General features: G+C 39.4%; 2 protein-coding genes across 3 annotated transcripts; one reads left to right on the top strand and one right to left on the bottom strand.

Moving 5' to 3' along the window:
- Window positions 1-111: 111 nt before the first annotated feature.
- svopa (SV2 related protein a) lies at window positions 112-8,039 on the top strand (the record flags this gene model as incomplete). Its single annotated transcript, XM_083783767.1, has 16 exons — window positions 112-149; window positions 1,181-1,335; window positions 1,447-1,532; window positions 1,778-1,876; window positions 2,339-2,410; window positions 2,887-3,011; window positions 3,625-3,688; window positions 3,800-3,925; window positions 4,075-4,203; window positions 4,302-4,375; window positions 4,874-4,950; window positions 5,675-5,779; window positions 6,997-7,108; window positions 7,210-7,291; window positions 7,411-7,500; window positions 7,827-8,039. The coding sequence occupies exons 1-16, from the start codon at window positions 115-117 to the stop codon at window positions 8,037-8,039; spliced, it is 1,644 nt and encodes a 547-aa protein (XP_083639893.1). The 5' UTR covers window positions 112-114.
- Window positions 8,040-8,724: 685 nt separating this feature from the next.
- On the bottom strand, window positions 8,725-15,389 carry LOC310871543 (D-amino-acid oxidase-like). Of its 2 annotated transcripts, none has more exons than XM_083783125.1 (11): window positions 15,282-15,389; window positions 14,432-14,627; window positions 14,047-14,161; window positions 13,503-13,579; window positions 12,276-12,341; window positions 11,844-11,898; window positions 10,929-11,033; window positions 10,761-10,843; window positions 10,252-10,369; window positions 9,896-9,994; window positions 8,725-9,789 (listed from the first exon to the last, which is right to left on the bottom strand). In XM_083783125.1, the coding sequence occupies exons 2-11, from the start codon at window positions 14,623-14,625 to the stop codon at window positions 9,664-9,666; spliced, it is 1,038 nt and encodes a 345-aa protein (XP_083639251.1). In that variant the 5' UTR covers window positions 14,626-14,627; window positions 15,282-15,389; the 3' UTR covers window positions 8,725-9,663. The 2 variants fall into 2 exon arrangements, with proteins under 2 accessions (XP_083639251.1, XP_083639252.1); XM_083783126.1 differs by having other exon boundaries at window positions 10,252-10,366; window positions 10,758-10,843.
- Between the last annotated feature and the right edge of the window lie 682 nt (window positions 15,390-16,071).

The following is a 16,071-nucleotide window of genomic DNA, read 5'->3' on the forward strand; positions in this document are numbered from 1 at the left end:
CCATTGGTTGTCATCTGAGAGCCCGTACAGGTCGCTTTCCTTGGTGCTGAAATCTCCGCTTATTGTTGTAATGTATAATGAAGCAAAACACAGCGTCAGCCAATAAACACGACAATGGACGATGATTTGTTCCAACTAAGACAACTCCCGTAAGTATAGATAACTATATATTCAAATAAATGCCGTATCATTTTGAATTGCTATGAGGCTTATACAGTGACTCACGCGGCTTTCTGACAGGGATATATTCTTTGCATTCTAATGCTTTTATTAGCATTTTGGGCAAAACACGGCCTATACTTTTTAACAGAAGGCCCACATTCTGTTAAACGCAAGAATTGTCCTAAATGCACTGAAATGGTTTCCATCGGTTCCATTAGTCGAGACACTATAACGGTACAGTTTGTTTACAGCTGTTATCTGCATGGGCGAGACCGACTGTCATTTGCTCACGTTTGTTAATAAGCTATTCATTGTAACATTTAAGGAAACTGCAGCCTATGCATCATCATCCGGATCGAATTTTTGTAGAATGTATTGTACCAGCTGTCGTATAGGCTATAGGGATTTTGAGTGTTGATATCTACCATGCTATAGTATGCCATTGTCTTGTCCAGATTTGTGTCCGAAGCATACAGTAATAGGCATGATATTGGTTGGTTTGTTTGATTTGGCCTAATAATTAAAGGTATGGATTTGGAAGCAATACATCTACTTCCACATATTTCAAATAGTTGAACACGTGATTGCCAGGGCCAAAAATAACTATTAGACAAAGATTATTGCTTCAGTTACAAATGATCTGTCAAAGTATAAGGTTAAAACTATCTAACTAACTATCTTTACACCAACTATATGTGATCTGTGCAATTGAAACTGTGTGAGGAAAGTATTTATTTTAATGACAGTAATTAAGACAGCTCAACAAACCATCCATTATCAGGGGGTACTTCACTATAGTTTACCAACTGTCAAGTGGTATAGTGTGCAAACTCCCATTTGGCCTGACACCATGCATGGGAGGAGGTTACCACCTGTTCTCAGAAAAGAAAGCACGTAGACCAAAATCATGTCACCCAGGCAACAGCCTCTGGTTCTAATTTGTATATCTCCCTCTGCCATGATATGAACTCTGTGGTTCTGGTTGTAGACATGTAAAAGCTGTGTTCCTTTCCTACAGTGTTGTTAAGTTCCGTCGTACAGGTGAAAGCACACGCTCTGAAGATGATAGTGAAAATCGTGGGGTCCGGATTGCTGCAGAGCAGAATGATCCGGAGTCCGCAGCACTTGCAGAAGGAGCACCAGTGCCCCGGGAGTTTGCCAATCCAACTGATGGTACTGATTGTAGCGGGGCTACTTTTTCCACTGCTTTCCCTGTCCGAGCGTGAAAGCTATTTGGAATAGCTTTCATCATTAAATTTTCTCCCCCCCCCCCCCCTCCCCCAGACACATTCATGGTGGAGGATGCGGTAGAGGCCATAGGGTTTGGCACATTCCAATGGAAATTATCCATCCTTACTGGTCTGTCTTGGGTAAGAACCAATTGAGAAGGCAAATATGCTAATCTGGTCACAAGAGTCTGTTGAAGCGTGTGTGTTAGTGTGTCCTCTTGATCTTTCCATCCTGCACTCTGAAATCTGCAGTGTTCATTTATAAATGTGTAACTGTGAAATTGTACACAGGTAAACAATTGGACCCATACCCTTATATGTCCTTTGGTTACATTTGAGAGTCAAATTAACACTTTGATTTTACTTTGTGGCTGTTATTTGTTTAGATGGCTGATGCTATGGAGATGATGATCCTCAGTATCTTGGCCCCACAGCTCCACTGTGAATGGAGACTGCCAAGCCTGGCAGTGGCACTCCTTACTTCGGTAATGGCTGCACACAACAGAGCTCTTGGGTGTTGTGCTGTGAGATTCTGTCTGAAGGATGTTTACATAGTGTTGGGATGTAGGGTTGGTTTTAAAGAACAGTGACAACACTAAGAGGAAGTATGCCTCAGACTAAAGGATTAGAGGATTTAGTCTCAGAACAATTATAGGTCAAGTATAGGTTGTTTCTCCAGAGACACTATGGCCTTTAGTTCATTGGCTCAAAGCAATCAACAAATATCTATGTCAGAGTCTAGGTGAGTTGTGATCTGTAATAACTATCTCATGACAATGTTAAACTCACTTTTAACAACAAAATATTTGTGAGAAACTGCCCATAATGTATCAGGATTGACTCATCTTACTAGTATATATCCTTAAATTGTATCATGCAATTTGTTTGTAATTGTAATCCCTATAGACAGGTATTCATACCCCCTGCTCTTTCTCTTGTCAATCCAGGCAGTTTTTATTGGCATGATGATCAGCTCTTCCCTTTGGGGAAATATATCTGACAAATATGGCAGAAAAACAGTAAGTTATAAGAGCACGTCATATATATTTTGTCCACTACGTTGTTATCTTGTTGAATACACGCTGTAATATTAGAGCAGGATCATGTACAATTTTAGCAAGCAAATGTCATAATGAGCATTAAAATAACTTGTAGCTACCATTATTTGATCAATAAATTCAGCAGCCATAACAAGAAACCTTTTATATAGTATAATTTTATACTATATGCACTTTGTAGGTGTTGTAAGATTATAAAGTCTCTTTTAGTATGAGCACTAAACGGAAACCAGCTAATTACAATCAAGGATTGGGACAGGGCCCTATTTTGCGTGTCTTAAGTGTCCTCCAGGTCTTAAGTTAAGTCATAAGACCTGGTACTTAAGACACGCAAAATAGGGCCTTAACTGTTTTAGATAAAAAAATATAATACACTCAAAAATGTAACCATAATCATGTTTTTAACAGTGTGTTGTCTGTTGATTGTCTGCATTCAGGGTCTGAAGATGAGTGTGCTATGGACTCTGTTCTATGGACTGATGAGTGCATTTGCACCAATTTATGGCTGGATCCTCTTTCTTCGAGCCCTTGTGGGCTTTGGTATTGGAGGGGCCCCACAGTCGTATGTTCTCTTCATTTCTGTCATCAAGAAAAACATTGTAAGGGGGCACGGTGGCACAGTTGGTAGTGCTGTCGCCTCACAGCTAAAAGGTCCTGGGTTCAATTCCCGCTGGGGACGCTGTGGGCACTGGCGGCGTGTTCCCTCCTCCGCGTCATCAGTGCCCATACCCGAGGTGGGGGTTGGCGAAAGGGCCTTTCTGTGTGGAGTTTGCATGTTCTCCCCGTGTCCCCTAGGGTAGATACCCTCACAAAAACATGCAGTAATCCTGGTCTCTAAAACTACCTCCCCCTGGCCAGCCTGATGGAGGGGAAAGGAACTGGTCGGAATAACGTGTCCCTTCCATGCGCTACGTCCGGCTGGGGAAATTCCCCCCTGGTGAAAAGAAGCAGCTTGGACTCCTCATGCATAGAAGGAGGCATGAGGTCAGTCCGCTGCCCCCCCAGGTTGGCAGAGGAAGTGTAGCGCCCAGGATTACATTAGATAATTGGCACTGGGTGAAAAGAAAAACTGGGTTACAAAATTGTGGGATAAAAATTTACGAAAAAAAAAGAATAACATTGTAATGATTTGAGGTAGGCCTACAGTAAAACAATCATTGTTTTTTCCTATTAAGGGTGACACTGTATGCTGAATTCCTGCCAATGAGGTCGAGAGCCACATGTATCTTGTTAATAGAGGTATGGACTACCTTTCACAGTGTCTTGTGTTTGCATCCATATATTTTTCTCTTGTTGGAAATTAAACAAAATGTCCAGTTTTACACAAGAGTAATTGTGATTCCCTCACAGATATTTTGGGCACTTGGCACAGTCTTTGAAGTTCTGTTAGCAATCTTGGTGATGCCCACCCTGGGTTGGCGCTGGCTGCTTGCCCTTTCCACTATCCCGCTCTTCATCTTTGCCATCTTTTCCTTTGTGAGTATTAGGTTGACATTAATGTCATGTAATTTTGACCAAATGCACACGGTCAGTTTGTGAATATGCTCAGTTAATGATCAAATCAATATGACGAATTACACAGTAATATAATAAATAAAATATTTTTGTTGGGGGGCGGGGGACAGTGGCTACCAGAGAGTGCCAGGTATGATGTATTGACAGGGAACCAGGAAAAAGCACTGGCCACCCTAAAGCGCATTGCCACAGAGAATGGAGTACCCATGCCCTTAGGAAAACTTATTGCTGCCAGACAGGTATATGTTCTACATATCTTTTCTATTAGCCTACTATCTTGCACTATTGTTCTGAAACAAAGTCATGCAAGGTGCATTTCAATATTTCTCTGAATTAGGAGGATCGAGGGAAGATTCAAGATTTATTTTCCCCCGACTTTCGATGGACAACAATTCTGCTGTGGTTTATTTGGTAAAGGAGTACTATGTAATAGTTATTTTTGAACATAGTAATATGTAAATTTATTTGTAAATGCATTTATTTTGCTTAGTCTTTCACAACATATATTAATGAAAAGCAAGTCTCTTATAAAGGCGACAGATGCAAATAATAATGGGAGTCTATAATGTTAATGTTTCAGTCGATTAGACCTTCATCAGGTTATCTTCGATAAGATAACCTAAACTGGTTATCGTTGATAAGATAACCTGATGAAGGTCAAATAGATCGAAACGTTGTTGTATTCCCATTCAATATTTTTGTTTACATTTGAGGACAGTGTGCGATCAGTGTGAGTTTTTTTTCTTTAACAACTTATATTTAAGAACATTATTTTCAGCAACACTAGTGAGAGCACACCGCCCTAAGCATGCCATTGTCACTCAGTCGTTGCACAACACTTTGAAGAAACAACTGTGCCTGTAGGCTGGGTGACAAAAAAGAGTGCTGTGTCCTCCTATACCTCCACAGGTTTTCAAATGCATTTTCCTACTACGGACTGGTTCTGCTGACAACAGGGCTGTTCCAGGAGGGAGGCGCGTGTGGAGGTGAGTCACTGCTGCTGTGATGACATCACTTCAGGTCGGAAGCTGTCGTAGGCTTTGTCCTACACCTGTTTTTCTGTCGTAGACAAGCGGAGCAGCATTGTCTAACCAGTTGACAGGCATCTTATACATAAAGTGTAAACGCAATTTACAATTGATGATGTGTCATGTGAAATTGGTAGATTTCCAACTGTACGAGCAAATAAAATTGTGCAATTGAAAACAATATAACATGTTTACAATGTTACAAGTTTAGATGCTTAATCAAACAGTGCTACTGCGCTTTGCCTGTAAAGACGCCTATAATAATATCCCTGTGATAATATAACATTTTTATTTTTGCATAAATGGACATGAACGCCTTTATTTCCAAGTGACATGACAATGACAAGCATATTGCTTGCCTATTTGCAATTGTATAGGCATTGGGGGTTAATCATCATAAGTGCTTTAACAGTCATTCAGATAAATGGCAGATCTGGACATTTGGTTTCCATACGTTGTTTGGTCGTATTGCAGTTGTTCATGTCGCAAAAACGAGGCGAAGTGTGATTTGATTTCAGCAGTCACATTTTTCAACGCTGCGACCGAAATTACGCAAGGATTAGCTATTTACGATCACTTCATAAATGCCGTGCTGATGAGCGCTCAATTTTAAGGCAGAATTTACACTCCATTGATAAATGAGGGCCCAATAAGGCATTTATTGTGTTGTAACTCCCTCTAGCGTCCAAAGGCAATAAGATGGAGCCCCGGTGTAGTCTGGAATGTAAATACCTCAATTCTGATGACTACAAGGACCTGTTGTGGACCACGCTTTCTGAATTCCCAGGTACACAGCTATGTATCCTTGACATTTTTCTCTTTATGGTGTTATTGATTTTTCTCCTTGTGTTCGCCCCCCCTACCCCTTTTATTTTTATAACAAGATGGAGCTTGCACAAAAACAAATTTCACTCAAACTTGATTGAACTTGATTCTGAGAGTTCATCGGTCCATTTATACACTATATTAGTTAGAAATTGATAAATGAACACGGGATTTTACTGGGTACACTTTTGTTTTTTAATACTGTTTTTATTAGGCATTTTTTGTATGACAACATCAGAATATTATCGAAAATGATGAGTAGTTCTGTTAAATAAAATGAAAAAAATAATAGGCAATGTAAATGTTCCACATACAATACATAATAAAAAATACATATAAATGTGATAAACATGAAAAAACTAAAAACTGTTAAACAATGACAAGTGTGAACAGACAAACAAAACAGACAACAGGACAGACACTCTTGCTCTCAAACTTTCCCAACATGTTGTTGTAAATTAAGTGAATTACAGACATTCTTTTTTTAAATGAGAAAAAATAAAATAAAGAAAAAACACTCAGTTCCTTTTTATTTTATTTATTATTTTCTATTGTGCTATCTATTGTGTAGGAGGGGTTAGCGTGCACCTATTGAAATATTCAATGAAGGGTTGCCATGTCTGGTAGAATCTATCTTCACTCCCTCTCAATTCAAACTTAATCTTTTCCAATTGTAAGTAGTGCATAACATCTCTCATAAGTGAAGTGTGAGTCGGAACCTGTGCTTGTTTCCAATTCAACAGTATCAGTCTGCGAGCCAGTAGAGTCACATATTTTACCATGTTATATTGGAAAGTAGACAGTTTGACCCCGGGCCCCCTGACTCCCATAACTGCTGTCAGTGGATCCGGGTCAAAAGGTCTTCCAACAATGTCTGACAGTGATTTAAATATACTTTGCCAATATGATGTTAGTTTAGTGCAATGCCAGAACATATGAGCTAGAGTGGCCGGCGACTGGCCACATCTGTCGCAGGCTGGATTCACATTTGGATACATTCTGTTGAGTTTTTCCTTTGACAAATGTAACCTGTGTAATATTTTAAACTGTATAAGAAAATGTTATCACCTTTTGATGAGATTTGTGGTGGATGCAGTATGTGGAACTTTGGGATTAATTGATTGATTGATTGATTGATTGATTGATTCATTCATTAATTCATTCATTTCACCTTGATAGGACTGTTGGTGACTCTCTGGGCCATTGATCGACTTGGAAGGAGGAAGACAATGGCATTGTGCTTCTTTGTCTTCTCTCTGTGCATTATTCCACTTTATGGTTGTGTTGGGAGGTAAGATGGTACAGAAACACAATGAATGATAATAAAATGGTAAAATCACTGATCAATCATTTATATTAATGTCAGTATTGGTGTCACAATCTCTGTTTCAGGACATCCATGACAGTATTGATATTCATTGCCAGGGCCTTCATCGCAGGAGGATTCCAGGCTGCTTATGTGTACACTCCAGAGGTAATATACATTTACAGTGTATCATTGTATTAGATTATTCAACCAGAGTAAAGATTGTTAAATCCATTGTTGATATATTATACACATGGTATGGCTTTAATGCACTTTCAAATGTGCAGGTGTACCCAACAGCAACCAGAGCTCTAGGTCTGGGAACCAGCAGTGGAATGGCAAGAGTTGGTGCCCTTATTACACCTTTTGTTGCACAGGTAACTAGAAAAGGCAATCAAATGTCCCATTTGCTCCTTGCTGTACTGTACAGGATTTTACTCTGAGCGTACAAATTTAACCAGATGGAACTGTAAGGGTACATTTGGTTACATTTGTGCACTTTCAGAGTTGCACTTTTCAGAGTTGCTTCCTCACCTTCCTCATGCCTGAGGAAGGTCCAGAGGGACCGAAACGTTGCTTCATTAAATAAGAAAAAACTCATGTACCGAGCAAATACACAGTGCTTTCAGAGTTGCAAAGGGGGAAATTAACACTGGGGATTTGTACAAATGGAAGGTAACTGGTCTTCCTGTATTCACTGCAGGTGATGTTGGAGTCCTCTGTATACCTGACTCTCTCAGTGTACTGTTGCTGTTGCCTATTAGCTGCCATTGCCTCTTGTGCTCTGCCAATTGAGACAACAGGCCGGGGCCTCCAGGAATCCAGCCACCGCGAGTGGGGTCAGGAGATGACGGGCCGGGCCTCTGCTCACAGCCCAGGGGGAATTCCTCATTCTAGCTCCGGCTCTCAGGACTGAGGAGATAATGAGGGATAGATAGATACAGACAAGGCCAGGGTCAAGAAGACTAGCTGCTCATGATGACCTGTTCTGTATAGAAGCCAGAGAGGGCCTGACAGCACTGTCGTGTTTAAAAAAAACGTGTCTTCAACTGCCATTACTTTCATGTTTGTTTTGTGATTTCCACACTGTGGATGATAAGAGAATATGAGTGACCTGTCCTGCACTGAAACACGATGATCAAACTGAATGATGGTAGACATTGACTTTCCTGGAAGAGTGCCTCTGTTTAAGACCCCCCCCCCCCCCCCCCCCCCACACACACACACACACACACACACACACACACACACACACACACACACACACACGATTATGATGTTAGAGGTTTACTGATAATGGCAAGGAAGCCTCCTCTTATCTAAAGTACTAATGATGTTCTCAACATTAATATAAATGTATTGCTGGGATTTCAATGTTGTTGCTTTTGATCAAAGTCATCATAAATGAGACTAAATGAGATTATATAAGGTCTGGGACTTCAGATATAAAATAGACTTCTGTGAAGGCACAATTTACAAAGGCATTTGTAGTGATGACATTAGGCAGGGTGTCACTCGTATAAGCATTTATGTTTGTATTCTGTCTTGGAACACTGTTACATGTGGCACACCAAAATAGTTTTTACATAAAATACAGTATGCACACCAATACTCAAAAGAGTATACCAGCTATAGCAAAGCTTCATTTACAAAATATGAATGTCACAAAATGGAAACAAAGTGATTACACAAATGTTGGAGTGAAGCTTCAGACGAAACCATCAGTGAACCTCGAATTGATTAAAAAATAATACTAAATACTTGAATATACTACCACCCAAAGGAGATTAGCCTTGCGCAGCAGGAATTAATTTTACACTGGTGAAATACATGTTTTGAATCATCTGTAACCCAAGCCAGAATGGTGCACAAATTGTTCAATGATAGATACTGGTGATGTACACACTTTTATCCATAACCATCTAGCACAATGGTGTATTCTATCTTCACTGAGGAAAATCTGTAAATAATGTATTAATACCTCGCTTGGCTGTTGTGGGTTCTTGTATTTTGTTTGTCAGAAAGGTGGTGGTGGGATGAACTCTTGCCCAAGTTCAATTTATAAATGATTACACACAAGGTATTGTCAAATCATTAAATAACCAAGTTGCACATCTCTGGCAAGTTGACTCGTACCTGTTTGGTTTTGCTGCATTAATTGTGTGCACAGATTATTGTCACTGCACTGTATGTATACGTACATGTGTATGATACAATAAAATGTGTTTCAAAACAACACTGGTTATGCAATATTTATTAACAGTGAGTTAAAACTTATTTCCCTATTAAATCTACAACATGAATCAAACTTGTTATGGTAGTACGAGTGTCCAAAAATATTCTGATTGTTTTTATCTTTTACGTTAAGATTATGATTGAATGTTAATTACCCATATTGACTATATTTCTGGAATAAGCGCTCTAATTAGTCTAATAGACACTAAGTTAAAATATTTTAGTAATTAGTGTTCCATACATTAATGATCAAGCAGCATAATTAATACAATGCAATATCTGACACAACATATAAGAAATGGAGTTTACAACCGAGCTCTTGACCCTTGTCCTTTTTGTTGCACAATCTGACCAAAGAGCCTTGCTGCTTCTTGGGCGCAGCCTCTGTGAATGGTGAGTCCAAATCCTCCATGGCCATAGTTATGGATAACCTGATTGAGAACAATGCTATTATACACATGTCCATGGCTAAAATATAATGACTAGATGCACATGAACAATGAACATTGAGCGAACTTATTAAACTTGGTAACCTACCTCCATTGTAGTTGAACCCGTTTGTATGGTCTCCCTCTCCAGTCTTACTTTATTCCGAACAGGCCTGAGACCTGCCCAGTCCTCTACAATCCTGGCATGCTAATACCAGAGAACAGAAAGTCTCATGAGTTTGTATTACATAAAGGATTAAATACATTTGACCAAATATACTGTACTGCCCTACTATATCAAATTCATGCACATAAGCCTAAATTCTACTTTGCAGCATGATGATGACACTTGCTGAAAATAATTGTTTTTCAAGTGAAATGTTTGAGTTAAGAGACAGTCAACTTTTTTTTAAATCTCTTTTTAAATTCTCTTATACAAGTAGGCCTAATGATTCAATATGTCACCTTGAGGCTGGGCTCCAGTTTGCAAGCCTCATCCCAGATTTTCTTATGGTCAATAGAGTTGTTTGCTTCACTCCAGTTTCCCAGCTGGAATACACCTCCAACAGTCACTAAACGACTCCTGCACACAAAGGTGTAATTTGGCCATACAGAGACTTTGGGATTCTTGGATATAAAACCACAAACACATCAAATAAAAGGTATTGTGAATGTGTGAAAATCATGCACGTACGCACGCACACACACACACACACACACACACACACACACACACACACACACACACACACACACACACACACACACACACACACACACACACACACACACACACACACACACACACACACACACACACACACACACACACACACACACAAATATAAAAATATAATGCAAGCATTATCACCAGTCACCACAGCCACACAGCGAAGTCTGGAGTGTTAATTGAATTCTAAACGTGTAAAACTAAGTACAAGAAATAGCTATATTAGCCCTTGTTTAATAACTACCCTGGGATGATATATGGTGAATTGTAGACTCCTGTGGCAGAATTATGTGTAAGAATCCAGTGCTTCAACCAAGGTGCATCCACCTGAAAGAGATAAAGATTAATACTAATGGCGGTGTTCATTATGTAACCAACCACATAAGACATTTTCCATTCTTTCCACTCTGACCTTCAGTATCTGCCCCCGGCCGGGTTTGAGCTCAGGGTCAGGCTGGAGGTCTCCAGATCTTATTCCTGTACAATTGATGATGACATCCGCCCCCATTTCAGTCAGCTGAACACATACAGTACATATACAGTATGAGATAAGATATAAGCGACACTTATCAGTTCCTAAAAGGTATGTGTTATTTTAAACAATGACATTTCATCTTTCCCTTTTTATAGATGTAATCTGGAACTTATTTTAATGAATATAACGTTACCTTAACCAACCGTTATGGTATTATTACAATATAACTATGACATCTGCAGTGGTTGGAGGTGGTCTCCCTACTATTCCATTGATAAATGTAGACCCTGATGTTAGTTAGGGCACATTTTGGTTGACAAGTAGCCCTGCAGGAAGCTTATAAGCCCAATATATCCCCTGTCCAATGGTGGTTCCTGTTTTGGCTGAACACCTGGGTTTGAATCTCAGGTGTTACAGTTACAATTCACCATTTGTCAGCCTTCTGATTGGTCCCTGACTGACCCAGCAGGCTCTTTGTGACTTGTTCCGCGCTGGTTCCGCCTTGTTTATGTTGAATTTGTTAAAACATCATTTTTGGAAAAAACTAAAAACAAACATGCCCAGGCAGTCACCATGCTGCACCTGTGATGTTCCTTTTTACTGACACCACGTTTAAAATAAGAATTGAATGCACAGAATATCAATACAAAGCAACTGAAAAACACCTTTCAATGTTAGTGGATGGAGAGAAAGGCAGAACCACAGGCGGGACTTGACAAAGGGTGAATGGATTGCCGTTTTAATATTTCTTTGAATTTCACTCTGTAAAGTGAAGATGTTATAGACTGGGTATCAAAAGGCATTATTAAAAGCGTTCTGGATTTCTCAAAGAAAAAAATAAAAGCAACTAACCTCCTTGAAAGACTCTATTTTCCTCTGGTAAAATTTCACATTCCTCTTCTCCAACCTAAAATAATACAGTTAGATCAATAAAAACAGAAAAATATGTCATCATGCTGGTAGATGGCAGTCGATGACTGCAGCTGTAGTGTTATTTATTAGCTAATTGCTTGTTTTAGGGTTTTAAGAGCTGCTTTTGCTATAAAGTAACATTTAATAGTCATAAGTAAGGCTCACAGAACTGCAAAACCATAAGCAGAACAGGATTAAGTGAGGTACTAGCAAAACAAACTACACATTTATCCTTGCTTTAGACAACATTGAAAGTTGGAACTAATAGAAGATAAAAATAGGACACTACTCATTGGTTCTTATTCTGTTTATTCTGGCTAAGTAAAATCATGTGATGAAAATAATTCACTCATAATTCAGTAAATCACTCACCAATCCATAAGCCATGGTAAGTAGCTTTTTCCCTCCACCATGAGAGCAGTGTTGAACCACCCACAGCTACACAATTAGCCACATTAGAAAAAAAAGTGTTTATTATTAGTATTATTATTCAAAAAGCCATGAAACATTATATGATCTACAATCAAATATTCACTCATTAGAGGGTATGTTCTGTGAATCCTATAAGTTCAGGTAATGACTCAGATACTCGTTATATGCCTCAGATACACAGCTGACTTACTGCACTTATGCTCAATTTATTGGAGCACCTTGTGAAGGGAGTGTTATTTTAAGAAACATGGCGCTCCTAATTACGCTTTAGGAGATGCTTCTCCTAAAGCGTAATTACTCGCTTATGTTACTTAAATAACCACGGTTATTGCATAACCTCCAGTTTTTGAGCGGTGGCACACCGTCTCCAACATGTAACTTTGTACCACAACATGTAACACCTGTACCAACAGGTGACAAAGTGGCACTGTTGAGCTTCACACTGTGCACAGGTGCATGATGGGAAGCTGAGTTTTTTGTGTAACACCAATGTCTTTTTCAGCACGAATGTCTCTCGAGTGTCTATCTGTATGTCTGGGCCTACGTGTTGCTGTTGAGCTTCACACTGAGCACTGTAAGAGTACAGTACAGTACGAGTACAGTGCGAGTACAGTATGAGTACAGTATGTGTCGTACAGCACGAGTACAGTATGTGTTGTACAGTACGAGTACAGTACGATTACAATACAGTACAATACAGCACGAGTATAGTACACTACACTACACTACAGAGTACAGTACAGTGAGTACAGTACACAGTACACTACAGTACAGTACGAGTAGTACAGCAGTTTAGTTCAGAACAGTAACTATAACAATTACAGTATAGTTCCACCGCTCAGTTCACACAGGTGTGATTTTTATCATATTGTCTATTGCACAACCAAGCTATTGATCAAGTTGAGTTGTGTGTGCAGTGTGCACCATATGCATGCTGGTTTCTTATTCTTTATTTAGACAACAAGTTTTAGTTGTCACCATTCAGAATATAGTTGTTTCAGTGGTTATGTTGAACATTATAAACGTATTCAATTTTTGTTTATGTAATCTTGTTGTTCCTGATTCCTTTTTCACCAGTTATTTTGTATTGTTATTCGCCTCATTCCCTATACTACCCGGACTGGAGACCTTATAATGAAAGATTTAACAAGAAGAGTGTATACGTACCTGTATCCAGGAAACATCTCTAGCTCTCGCTTTGTGAGATGTCTAAAGCCCAGAACAATATCTTTAAATGATGGCTCCTGCAAAACCCATGCACACAACGGAATCAACGACTATGATAACATTTGTTATTTCAGAAACCTCTCTTGGCTGTGCTGATTCACAGTTTGTGTAGGCCTATAAAAACCTCATTAAACCCTGAGCCTTTAGAGCACAGCAGTCAAGTAGCGCCTCGGCAGGAATTGTATCCATGCCATGGAACAGTTCTTTGTTTTGCTGAACAGAACCCTCTATTCAGATGGCCTGGGTATTGGTAGATAGATGCTGCTTGTATAGCTATACTGAATGACTGAAATTGCATTCACATAATGTTAAGACATGGATGAGTCCTTTGAGGTTATAATTATTTACTAGCCCATTCAGTCACAGCCAATTTTCATTACACAATGCCTTTGGCTTGTAAAAATGCTTCCTGTGCCAATTAATTGTTGCACACTTATCTTACTAGGTAAATATATAATTTTTCTATGGACACATTTCTACTCACTGGTGCAGACTCCTTGCAGACATTGTAGCCAGACTGAAGGAATACACCCATTTTTATTGAGTCGGGGGAACTGAGGAAGCTCAGCAAGTAGTCAAATGTCTCCTTATTCCATTGTCTAAACAAATTAAAGGATTACATTGATCAATGTTTTATTTAAAGAGTGCAAAATAATGGCTGGAAATTATTGGCTATAGGTAACCTATATGCTGGTAATCCAGACTGACAGGGTGTCGCGGGTTCGAATTCCAATCCCAACGACCGTTGCTGTGTGTGTGTGTGTGTGTGTGTGTGTGTGTGTGTCCCATCTCTCTCAAAAATTAAAAATCCCCCAAAGAATTATAAAAAAGGTCAATAATACTTAGCAGAGAAATGGCAATGTACTTACGTCTCCTGGACATTTCCCTTGTCATATAGGTATGGTTGCCAGAAACCTGCAGCTCCATCACTAGTGGTCAGAGGAGTAAAACGGTCTGCATACACCTCAATGGTCAATGCACTGACAATGGAGTGGTACTGCTCATATATGCTCTGGGCTGTTGACAGTCCAATGACACCTGCTCCAATCACTGCCACTCTCATGTCTGAAATGATGGGCAATATTTATATGTAAACCTGTAATCTGAGACTTGAAGTATATACCCCCCCCCCCCTACCCCCCCCCCCCTCTCTCCCTCCCTCTCTCTCTCTCTCTCTCTCTCTCTCACACACACACACACACACACACACACACACACACACACACACACACGCACGCAAGTATATATATATATATGTGTGTGTGTGTGTGTGTGTGTGTGTGTGTGTGTGTGTGTGTGTGTGTGTGTGTGTGTGTGTGTGTGTGTGTGTGTGTGTGTGTGTGTGTGTGTACGTGTGTGTGACTTCAGTCCCTATTTCAATTCAATTCAAAATAGCTTTATTGGCGTGAGAAAACATATAGGCTACGTTTACTTTACATTGCCAAAGAAAGTGCATATGGGGCCAAAACAACACTAAAACGTTTGTGCAATCACTGTACCAAAACGCTGGACTAGTCTATAGGTTACGTCACCATATGTTGAACTTGAACTTGTAACAAAGTGTTCTTTCACACAATATAAAAGTAGCTAGTCTACGCACGCGAACCTGCGAAACAGCAATACTCAAAAAGTTTAGACATTATTTGTGTCAGATCTAAAGTGCAACGTTATTTGCAATTCGTTATTTGCAATATAAAGAGAGAAACATGTTCAATTTACCTTCCAAGTTGTAGGTTTACAACTCGATTTTCCCAATTAAAATGCGGAATGTCCGAGCTGTCACATATGCTGAGTCCAATAGCTGGTGGCTACTATACTCATTTATAGGGTAACAAATTTATAGCATGCATGGTCTGTCCAGGGTCCACCCTCAGTAGGCTACAGAGCCTTGCTAGGACTATTCGGCTATTTCCTGAAGAGCATCGGGTGAAATTAAAAGTTGCTCAGCTCATAATGTGTAGGCTACTTGAGTTAAATTACTTTGCAAACTTGCTTTTAAAATTATTTGCCCTATCTAATTATTCAAAGTTTACAAATACATTTTCTTTTTTAGAATATTTCTGTATAATCACAGTATAATCACAGTAACAGTAACAAGCCTACTCAAGTAAATGTAGTTTGTTACTGTCTAGTGTTGAGAATGAGCTGATACCACCCCTATCAGGCATCATGACATGTTCTTGCACAATAATGTCAAACATTAATGAACATTATGGCTATGGTTTTCTGAAAATCGGTGGTGGTGCATGGTCGGTGTGATGATGACGTATGTTTATTAATTCACAAATTAGTTGAATTATCTTAGAAATTGTTTAAAGTTCGTCATATTATTATCGATGCCCTACATTGTTATTATAATACGACGCCATCTGGTAACTATAATCACCACATTTGCATGTTCATTGTTGTCCAGCTGTTATGAATAATAATCAATCGTGCACATTTGCAAACGGCTAATAGCAGATGAAATATATTACACATATCGCATCGCTTGGTTGTCAGATATAGA

Source organism: Protomyctophum parallelum (assembly GCF_964188405.1).
Source record: "Protomyctophum parallelum genome assembly, chromosome: 15".
Classification (NCBI taxonomy): domain Eukaryota; kingdom Metazoa; phylum Chordata; class Actinopteri; order Myctophiformes; family Myctophidae; genus Protomyctophum; species Protomyctophum parallelum.